Below are 11,199 nucleotides of genomic sequence, written 5' to 3'. Positions count from 1 at the left end.
TGTAGCAAAATCATGCTTTAAATAAGAAGTACTTGATCCCCTCCTCCCACACCACACTGGCACATGCAACATTTACCAGCAACCACAACATCCTCTTTGAAAAAGCGGAATGTAGCACCACCCTGTTCACCCAACCATGCTTTTCCTGTCTGTTCACATGAACAAAATGCTGTTTATTTAAGAAGTGTTAGTTGGAGAGTGGGGCCTGAAGGAAGGCGGACAATGATTTCCTACTGCCCCACGTGTGGAAAGCCTGTCTACTTTGGTAAGTCTTTTTTTACCTCGTAACTCTTCCAAAATTCAGATCTCATCCATTCAGGTGGGTACACTGGATGCTGAGAATGCTCTAGCAATGGTGAATAGCCTGAAGATCCCATTTTAAAAACTTTGCTCACAGAAGAAACTATTTTATTTGAACGGCTAGGAAAGCATAAGCTTTCATAGAAACTGGCTTCCAGATGTGCTGGTCTGGGACGTCAACTGTACAGGCCTAAAATGTACTACAAAAGGATCTGCCACAAATGTTCTCATAAAAGAGGGATCCAAAAATATTTGAGATGCCTTCTTCTAATTCAGGAAATATTCACCTTTTTCTTCTGAGGCCTGCGTCACGATGGCCAGAGCCACTCTGCCTGTACTGTTTCTGGAGCTTGAAATTAGACACGTTGCATGAAGGGGGTCTGAACAAGAAAACAGCTACAGACGACTGTCCCTCAAAATAATTATACACAGTTTCATCCCAATTACCCGGTTGTTTGACTCTTATGTTCCTTTAACATCTGACCTTAATTTTGGTCAGCTTTGTCATCATAGGGTTCCCCTTCTTCCCCCTTTACTGTATGTTTGAAAATGATTTCTTTAAAAACTGTTCCCTAGAGCTGTCCCCTTTACATCAAAAGAAACTTAAGCCATGGGAGAACTTTTTTATACCTTCAGGAAATTAAATGAAAGTTAGCTATCATTGAAATTGAATTGCATAAAACAGTCTTCCCCAACCTAGTGTCTTCCAGATGAGCTGTGGCTCCCATCATTCCCTGTCATGATGGTGAACAAAATGGGGCTGCCTTCTGTTGGACTCTCCACGCTGAAGCCAGTGTTTGTGATGGGACTAGCTAAAGACTCTGTGCTGCATTACCTTCTCCTAGGGTGACGTTTTGTAGATATTTCAGCAAGGACTGGAAGAGGGCTCAGTGGAGACAGAGAAGAGGCATGGAGGGAAACTTTTGCTCTCCCTCAATGGCAAGATTTTTGGAAGCTGCCTGGGAGCAGGAAGTTCATTTGAGCCTATCCCTCCCTCCCTCTTTCTTTCTACTGCATTCTGTGTTAATGTGATTTTTCTTCCACTATTTTTATGTCTATTGAAGCATCCTAGTACTGAAACCCAAAATAATGAAATAACCCTTGGAATTCAGTTTTAAGTGATTTATTTTCCTGCCTTATATGAAAAACCTTGATTCATTTAAAGGTTTGAAGTCCTGAAACATACCTTGGGTAGGATTTCTTCCGTGTTTGGGACTTGGGTCAATTGTCGCTTTCATCCCCATTTTAAATAGGTCCTGCTCTATGGAAACACAATTCCCTCTTTCCAATTTATAGTTTTCCTCAGCTACAATGTTTGTAGTGAACTTTAACTTTTCCAAGGAAAGAACTACACATTGGGATGGGCGGACCTTCCAAATCTGACTTCATATGTTTTAAGGCAGACTTTTTGAGAGATGGCTATTAATCTTCCAAAGCTAGGCAGGTTGTGCTAAGCCTTTGTAGACAGGCCTGGTCTACAGTGTTAAGATGCCCCCAGGACATACTAGAAATGGCTTAGTTCCATTTCCAACCTGGACTGAGATATCTGACATTCTGCACTCCATTGTAGAACCTGTGGTGGTTTCATTACATGCTGTATTCTTTACTGTATTCTTCCTTTTCTGCCTGAACAATGGATATTCATTTTGGGAGACAAAATAGTCCCTGCCCCTTCTTTTTCTCCCACTGATGGCAGCAGAAGAGGTATCTCCACATGGATCTGGATCCATTTCCAACAAATCTGGGAAAAGTCTGTCCATGTGCTTCATGGACTCCAGATGATCATTTTTGGCTTCATAGAAGCACAGCTGCCACTGTTGCAGGGGTTCCAAATTTGCAGGGGGTCTACACATTCCCTCCAAAACAGGCAACCGTGTCTTTTCTGTTTTCAGAAGGAATGCACATCCCCTCCACTCTTCCTCTTGTCTCATGATACTTTTTTATTATTATTATCTATTTATGAGCATGACAGCTGCAAAAGCCATGAAGGCAATGCAGTTCTTCCCCGAAAGCAAAACAATAAAGCCACAACAGCAGAAAACATGGTTGAAATATTAACATCATGAAAAAGCACGCTAAAAGTAACTTTAAAGGTCAGTGTAAAGCCAGTTTGCCCCCTTCAAAATTTCATGGATGTTTCTTTCAAGTGGAAGCCTTTACAATACCCTGATTTTTTGCTTCAAGCCTAGTTTTGAAGGTGTCACATTTATTCTGTTTGAAACCGCAATTCTTTTGTCCCTGGGGAAATCATTGTGTTAATATTGGACAGCCACTATAGAACAACCTTCTCTTATCTAGTGCCTTCCAGAAGCGTTAGTCTTCATCTCCCATATCTCCAGACAGTGCAACAGACAGTTAGCTCATGGTCTACTAGCTGCCTAGAATTATTCCATTAAGATAGGCAGCCATATAAATTAGTAAATAAATAACTAAATAAAATGGCACAAAAGGGAAGTGAATGTGGAGGGAAGAGGAGAACAAGCATTGGAGCCATTGCTCCCTGGCTTGCCAATGAGGGGACCCAGGCTGGTCTCCCTGTTGCCATGGTACACTTCCTGGGAGGCATGGCATGCAGTTTTTCAGGAGCAACTGGATTCCTGGCTGATGGATGGGGCCAGAGGTTGCTGTCCTTCAGCTCACCACTCTCAAAACAAGTTCTTTCCAGCAAGGAGGGTCAAAGGGAGTTCTGCATTACTGTCTTCCTCCTGCCAGAGGCCTAGACTAAGAAGCAAAGTGTTCCACTAACAAATACTCTACAACCATGATCCCACTGACAACATTGTTGTCCCAGAACTACCTCTAGAAACTGGAATTCTGGGCTGCTACCTTTCTTGGGGGATGCACCCCATACAATGAAAGCGCATCTCAGAATTTTTAAACCACATGGGGAAACCTCTCCTCTCTCATCTTCAATCCCTCAAATGCAGTTGTTGGAGCCTTCAGTGGAGCCAGCACCCCTCTCTTTCTTCCTGATCACCCTTTTTCCTGAACATGTGTGCTCTTGTTTTTTTCTGATACTTCCTTAAACATCTGGTCCTCTCCCGAGAAGGTGATCACTCTTCAGTTCTCAGCTGTTTTCTTGCACAGGACTTCTGAGATCAATTCAAGGCCTGTGGGGAAGTGAGTTGAGTGGAGCCATTTTTCTCTGTCCAGATGAATATCCTAAAACATGCTGAGTTCTCTGAAGTTCTTGAGAAGGAATGTGACTATGTGATGAGCTTAGCAAATTACACGTCCCGGGAGAGGGAAGGTAAAACCAGTTTGTGCCCTGATAAAGAAGGGAGTAGTATAATAAAAATATGTTCAGGCTTTGCTGAAGCTTGCAAAATCTTTTGACAGATTCCATAGAAATACTGCCCTAATCTGTTGAGCATTGGGGACTTTCCCAACTTCGGCATGTCCCTGTTCCCTGCCACCAATTTGTTTTCAAACAAACAAACAAACAAACAAACAAACAAAGAAACTCATTGCCAAAGCACATAAACAAAGCATAGACTTGAATTTCTTCAACACTTGCATATACCTTTAAGGACACCCTTGCCCATTCCTGGTTAAAAACTTCTGCAGATGATCGTTTCATTCTGTTTCTTGAATTATTAATTATAATCTCCCTTTATACAAGCTTGCCGTCACCCATTTCCCCCCACCATTAAATAATACTAGAGTGTTATATAATTAAATAATGCTCTAAAAAAATATCTGCTTGCTTCTGGGATTGGTCGCCTGCTTGCTTGAGGACTATATCGGGCGTTAAAGGCAACCACACCATTGGAGTTTAAGCGAGGAAGCCACAGCATTTAAAACATAACAAATGCAACATAAAGAGAAGTACAGATCCAGAAAGGAAATTTCTTGCCTAGAGTCTTGCACAGCTCAGGAAGCAAGAAGCAAACATGCTTGAAAATGAGCAACAGGAATACAGATTAAAAGATAAGGGAGAAATGAATTTGGGGATGACCAACTTGCAGTTGTTCTTTCATTATGCTATCCATTTTGTGCAGATTTTCCTAGCAGAGAGTCACTCAGAGTCTTACTCTTCCCTATTTTAATACCTGCAGGGAAGTTAATGAAGCAGGTAGCGCACGTCACCAGGGCCGCAACTGGGTGGGGGGGCAACTGGGGCATGTGCCCCAGGCGCCGCCCTGGTGGGGCGGGTGCCAAAATGAGCACTGGTGGGGTGCCAAAATGAGTGCTAGGGGGGCGCCAAAATGGGTGTGGAATCCATGTTTGCCCCAGATGACACAGACCCTAGTTGCGGCCCTGCACATCACCATTCCAGAAAATCTGGTTTGCATCTGTATTAACCAGTTTTCATTTTTAATGTATGCTTAGGCCTGCCTCAGGTTCAGGGCATGCGCATCCCAACTGTTGGGCTCCCCTTCCAGAGCAATGCAATGCCATATAGATATGCTGTCTACAGCAGATTTTCTTACTGGCATTTTGTGTATTTTAATTCTGTTTCAAATTCTTTCCGAATTATAGATATGCAACAAGCTTTCCAAGCTTTCTTCCTTCCCTTCTTCCTTCCTTCCACTGTGCTTGATGAAATCAATTGCAATTATTGCACAAGCTAGAATTTTCACAGCTAACACCTATATTGTTTAGTATAATTTCTGTGTAGAGTGAATATCGTCTTAGGCAGTAAAACAGAAAATGGTTGAGGAGAGTTATGAGACTGATTTCCAATTAGAAGTTGTGAATGGTCCTTCATCTTCTAATTATTCCCAGGGTCCAGGTTCACTTAAAAATGGTTAGAAAAATAGAACTTAGACAAATATATCAATATTTATTTGACCACCTCTTGCTGCTGATAGGTAATCTGAAGATGACATAAAATGAGTGTTGTCTGGAGAGTAGAGAAAAGCAAGCCATCAGCACATGGAGCATGGCAGTCAAAAGGAATGTGCAAAACAATTCAAACTTGAAACGTTTCAAGCTTAAAATAGCTGCTTCAAGTGACTTCATGTGTGGGAAAAAGATTTGATTCAAATATAACAAGGCAGGTTGAACTGTTTGAAAGAAATCATAATTGTTTCAAGTAGAAGTGTTTTGAATGTTTCATTAGAAGTTTTATTTTTTCTTGTAATTGGAGTGTTAAATTTATTTATTTATTTATGTATTAATTAATTTATTATTAAATTTATATACCTCCCATCTTATTAAAAAAGTGAGTCTGGGCAGCTTTGAATTGAATTGAATTTTCCTGCCTGGGCCAATATGGCCAGAAGAATGGCTGTGTCCGTATTCCTATTGGCTTAAGCTTGAAAGGGGTGGAGTTTTGGAGCAAACCAGCAAGCCCCTGAAAAACACATGGCACAATAAGGGAGCCATTTTGGAACCAACAAGTCCAAACTGCTGGTTTTTCATAAAGATTCATATGGGGAAGTTGGACTTCTTGTGTGTGAAGTTATATATGTATGTATGGTAGTGGTTAAGGCACCAGGCTAGAAACCAGGAATCCAGCCTTAGACACAAAGCCAGCTGGTTGACCTTGGGCCAGTCACTCCTTCTCAGCCCTGGGAAGGAGGCAATGGCAAGCCACTTCTGAAAATCTTGCCAAGAAAACTTCAGGGACTAGTCCAGGCAGTCATCAAGAATCAAAACTTGACTCAAAGGCATCCAAAAAAACAAACAAACGTGGCCTTCAGATGAAAAATAAATGGAAAGTAAATGTAAAACTGGCTTTAGGTCTGTCTGCTCACGTTCCATGCATGCTCCAGACTCCTGTTGATTTTGAGATTCAAGATGGCTTCATAAATGCAGTGAGTCGACATTTTCAAAGATACTATGAAACTGCCACAATCAGCAGAACAAAAACATGCACAGAGTACACACAAATACCTTAGCTAAGCAAGCCAGCAATGTAGTATTTTTGTTTGCGTAGTTGCTTGACTTCAGTCAGCTGCTTAAACATTGATTCTTTTGGAGTTTTATACTTTGGGTGTGTTTGAAAAAGCAGACTCTGTTTGGCTTGGGAAAGGGTTGCTTAGTTTCATCCATCACTGCACTGTGTATTCTCTCATGGCTTTTTATCTGGGGAAACTTCAGAGTGTAAAAGACTCTGTGCTAGTTGGCTTGCTAAGTAAAATGACTGTGCACTCTTGCATGCTGTTGATATGGTGCATTTTGCTTGCAAGGGCATGTTCGAATTTGTTGATTTGACCTGTTTGCATGTGAACCACTCAGCATGTTAAAAGAAGAGTTGTTTTGCTGAGTAAGAGTTTGTACGTGACCCATGATTACTTTTGTGTTCTGCATGCTGCTGAGGATGAAAATGTAATTTACATTTAAGATATAAAAGCTGGTAGGGAGGATTGTTTTTTTATTTATTTAATTTAATTTTATTTTATTTATTTATTTTATTTTACTATTTCTGTTTCCTGGAATGGGGCCTCTCTTCTGGGCAGCAGCTTTCTTTTCTACCAGGCAGAAATTGCATTCTTTTTTTGGCAGCCAGCCAGTACCAAACTGCCAAAAAGGGGGGAACCCCCTCAAAACTAAGTTTGCAGGTGAACCTTTAAATATTGCAATGAGATCATGGTCCTGCTGTCAGCAAAGATAGCTTTAGGCTTACCCAGCTTTGGTTAAGAAGAGGTTTGCTTTATTTCTATTATGGGAAATCTGGGCATCTGGGTATCTACAGGACCACCTGCTCCAGTCCGAATTGGGCCAAGTATTCCATCATCTTGGGAAACCTATTCCTAGCCCTCCACCATCAGGAACTAGAGGAAGCTGAAGCAAGGAGGTGCTTCTTTTGGGTGGCAACACCGATCTTCCGGAATGATCCCTCGTAAGTGTGTTCAGAACAATGTTGAAGACAAAGCTATTCCAGAGCCTTTTAATCTGTTCAGGGTTAATGTTTTGTTTTATTTTTGCTTTGTTCTTATTTAACTGTTATGAAGTTTTGTTTTATATTTTTCTACACACCATGGATGCTTTGATTTTTTGTTTATTTTTTAAAGAAATCCTGTCTGTGTCAATGGACTGACTGGAATCCATCTCCTGCCTTGGAGGAGGAAATTGATTTGAAAGGTGTGTGAGAGAAATTGTAGTTTCTGTGTGTTCTTTCTCTTTTTTTAAAGTGAACCAGTTTAGTAATCTCTCTACATGTTTCTTTCAATTAGTATAGTACCCATGGGACACAGGAAGAAAGATATCCTTGTATCTGGATTCAAGGAAAACAAGATGGGAGATTGAAAAAAAAATGCTTTCGTGATGGGAGGTTTCAAAAATATTTTATTTCTTTTTCTCTGCCAATTCTTCTGCATGCTGGCTTGGTGGTAGCACCCAGGCTGAACTGCTACCATATCTATTCTTGTAATTCTGGAGAGAAAAGAAGGGAACAAGATACTTCTTCTGTGTTTCCATGGTTTCTTATGGCCAATGCTCAAAATGTTTTGAGTCTTGTTTCAATGAAACATAACACATAAACTGATTAGAGTTTCTTTCTGTTGGAAGATAGCCAGCTTGAATGTTTGACTGGGTCACTCCAGATGAGATGCTTTGTTTTGTGTTTGAAACAAAACACTTTTTTTTTCTTTTCAAGCATTTTCCTAAGTAGCTAATCAACAAAAGTCAAGAATAAGGCCAGCAACAGGCAACTATGGATTCTTGAATCACCTTTTTATGACCCCTTGGAAAATAATAACCGTGAACCACAATTGCTTAAAATCAACCACATGGTTTCTTGCTTTTTTGAGAAATGAAAGATACAGAAATTGTAATGTAACCCCTAAATTGTCTTAACATAGTTAACTAAGCAAGGACCCCCATTCAGAACTCCAGGAACATATAGAAATCCTTGGCCTTGCCTTCATGTATGCCAACCCTGCCCATTTTTCATATTGCTTGATTGCCCATCCTGAACTAAACCCTTTACTTAAATTCAGGATGGAAGCCTGTCTCTGTCAATTATATTTGGCTGTTGTACTACTCCTATCATTATTGACTATTGGCCACGTTAACTAGGGAATTGTAGTCCAATAACACCTGGTGGCCCACTCCTGGGAATATCTTAAGACATTTGCTATCTGAACTAGAGCAGGCAATGGAGTGCCATCTACTCAAAACCAGATAGATTTTGGTACTTGCAGAAGAACATCCCACATCTTCTTTTCCTTGCCATAAATTTGGAGGATTAATACATTAAATAATGAACAATTTCCTGCCCTTTTATGACAGGCAAAATCAGCCTCTCTCTGCCATATGGCAGGACTGACCCATACGGCAGGACTGACCCCATTCTCCATTCCTGCCTTAAGTGTTGCTGTAGAGAAAATGATATCTTCTTAGTAGTCAGCAATAAACAGAGTAGCACTCTGGCCATATACTGAATTTTTGGTCTTGTGGTGCATTTTCTGTCATCTCTGTTACTAACCCTGAGGTCCTGCTGAGGTACCTGGAAAGGAAGAGCTGCTGCCTTTAGATCTAAGGTTCACCATCTTGGTTTCCAGATGTTATTGGACCACACATATCCTATAATCTCTGACTAGCAATGGTGGGAGCCATAATTCAACATGCCACATGGAGAATCTATTGTGATGTTGTGGAAACTGTATTGGTAAAGAATTACAGTACATCCATTTTCCTATCCTGGTGTCCTTCAGATATATTGAATTCTTATCAAGAATGATGGAGGGCACTGGACTGGAGAAGGCTACATAGGGGTGATGGAAGAAGACTCACCGGACACAGATTTGCACACAGGCTGTATGATGACGATATGCGTTTAAATTATATGTCACTGAATCCTTATATGCTCCTGGTGGATGAGCCGTTTCCCAGTTGAGATATCATGGTGCTCTTGATGGAGCCTTCAGGAAGATTCTTTCTAGCAATTGCATTTCAAGTTTTCAAATCCTTCTTTTTGTTTAAAACAGAGGTCTTGAGAGCAAACTCACAAAGTTTTGAAAGTGCAGCACAGTAAGAAATGTAGCCAGGGTAACAACGGATAGAATTACAGTAACCTGTTTGCAGGTATGGAAATTAATGGCCCAGTTCCTAAATCACTGGCCGTAATTAAGTCTTGATGGTTACCAAAATGGCTACCACTGGCAGTATTTTCATATCACTAACCACACACATGGGTTCCCTACCATTGCAGTAGTTATTACCTCTGTTAATAACTGCTATGTTGTTTGGTCAAGTAAACACTCTGAGCAGGTAATTAATACTGACGGCCTACTAATGGTATTCTAAATGCTGTCAGAAATGATTGTGTGGGTATGAGCCCTGGCTGTGAAATCCCTTCCATTAATAAGTGCTTATGGGCACAACATGACCTTAAGAAGTTTGTGGGCTTGCCAATATTTTGACTTTACAAGGAGGAAAGTGACAGGAGAATATTTAGGGTGACAAGAGGAGTGAAAGGAAGAAGAAATTAACTAAACTGACCGTTGATATTAGCCATTTGAACAAAGGAAAATGCACTCAGGGAACACTTTATTTTCATCATTTGTAAATGTCAACTTGTTTCCTTTATTATTTTGTCTGTTTCACATTTCAGTATTTTATGACTATGGGCACTTTTTTCATAGGATACCAAGTTTACAATGTCATTAAAAGAAAAGTGATTAGCAAGTGAAAAGCTGAGCAGTGAACATAGCTTCTTTGTTACAATCTTCAGCCAAGTTTGCTTCAGCCTATACTGCAGAGACCAAGCCAAATCTGAAATTTAAAAACCAACATTGTCAATTAACATGATTTAGCACAGGATATATTATTAAAACCAGTGTGATGTCTGAAGGGTTCTGGAACAGGCAAGCACATAAATAATCTCTAGTTTAGGGATGCGTATATTGAACGTAAGTAGGATGGTATAGGAGACGTACAGTGAGGAATAACATTTGGTTATAATGGCACAAGAAACTACTTTTACAACTTCTTGTCCCTCATAATCCTGACAGGGATTCAGTCCATTCTAATTCCTGAATGGTCTGTATGATTTGTATTCCTAAGTAATAATCCTGATTTAAAACATCATAGTATAATTAAGAAGACCTCCAGCATAATCCTATATGTCAGAACAGCGTCCCTCCAGAGATCTGTATGGCTTCCTCATAATATTCAGAAAGTCACTGAAGACTTGGTGGTTCTCCCAGGCCTTGGGGCAGGATGGTGGCTGAGTCCCTGTAGGATGTCTTGTTTGTTAAAGGGAGTTCACCTTCTGGATGCAAATGACCGGTTTCTTTATTTTTTATTGTTCTTGTTTTTTTAAGGGTAAGCCACCCAGAGTAATTTGGAGTCAGTCAGCACCTAAATTGTATATGTATGTATGTATGTATAAATAAATAAATTCTCAGGAGTAACCCCATTACATTTAATAGGACCAGTTGGCAGATCAGTTTGTAGAGAATTGCAGCTTTCAAATTTTCTTACTTGTGTGTTAAAAAGCATCTATTGGGAATATGTAAATTTGGTGTCTGAACGTACTGTTATTGAGGATAAGTTATCACACATAATAACTTACCAAGTATTTCAAGCGTTCAAAAATGTCTCAATAATCTCAATAATCCTTACAACATGATGTTCCACACTGTCGAGAGAGAGAGAACATGATGAAGGCTGACAGAATACTGATGTTAGGGAGCACTGTGCAATCCTATGCTCATGTATTCAGTAGTGAGACATACCTCCTAATTAGTGTGTTTAGTAGACCAACGCAAATTGGGCTTTTTCCAATTGGAATCATTATAAAATTATAAGTGTTCTCCTGAATCAGGCCATTGGCCCATCTAATTCAGAATTTAGTGTCACGTGGTGGGCAGCTAGATGTATTTGGGAAGTTCAGAGGTCTGGGCTAGAGAATGATTGCCCCATTCCACTGTTGGAACAATCCAGCTTATTTTTCAGGGGATAATAAACAGCCATCACTATTAATAGCCACTGATAGCTTGATTC

At 40.2% G+C, this 11,199-nt stretch overlaps 1 protein-coding gene across 1 annotated transcript in view; it reads left to right on the top strand.

Moving 5' to 3' along the window:
* The first annotated feature begins 204 nt into the window (after positions 1-204).
* Positions 205-11,199, top strand: part of LOC134492512 (cysteine-rich protein 1-like) — a 36,173-nt gene continuing 25,178 nt past the window's right edge. The window contains exon 1 of the mRNA XM_063296683.1: positions 205-265. Coding sequence (XP_063152753.1) covers positions 223-265 — 43 coding nt within the window. The 5' untranslated portion in view covers positions 205-222. The remainder of the gene's footprint in view (positions 266-11,199) is intronic.

This window comes from Candoia aspera, chromosome 2 (assembly GCF_035149785.1).
Source record: "Candoia aspera isolate rCanAsp1 chromosome 2, rCanAsp1.hap2, whole genome shotgun sequence".
Taxonomy (NCBI): Eukaryota; Metazoa; Chordata; class Lepidosauria; order Squamata; family Boidae; genus Candoia; species Candoia aspera.
This window is presented reverse-complemented; position numbering and strand designations above follow the sequence as displayed.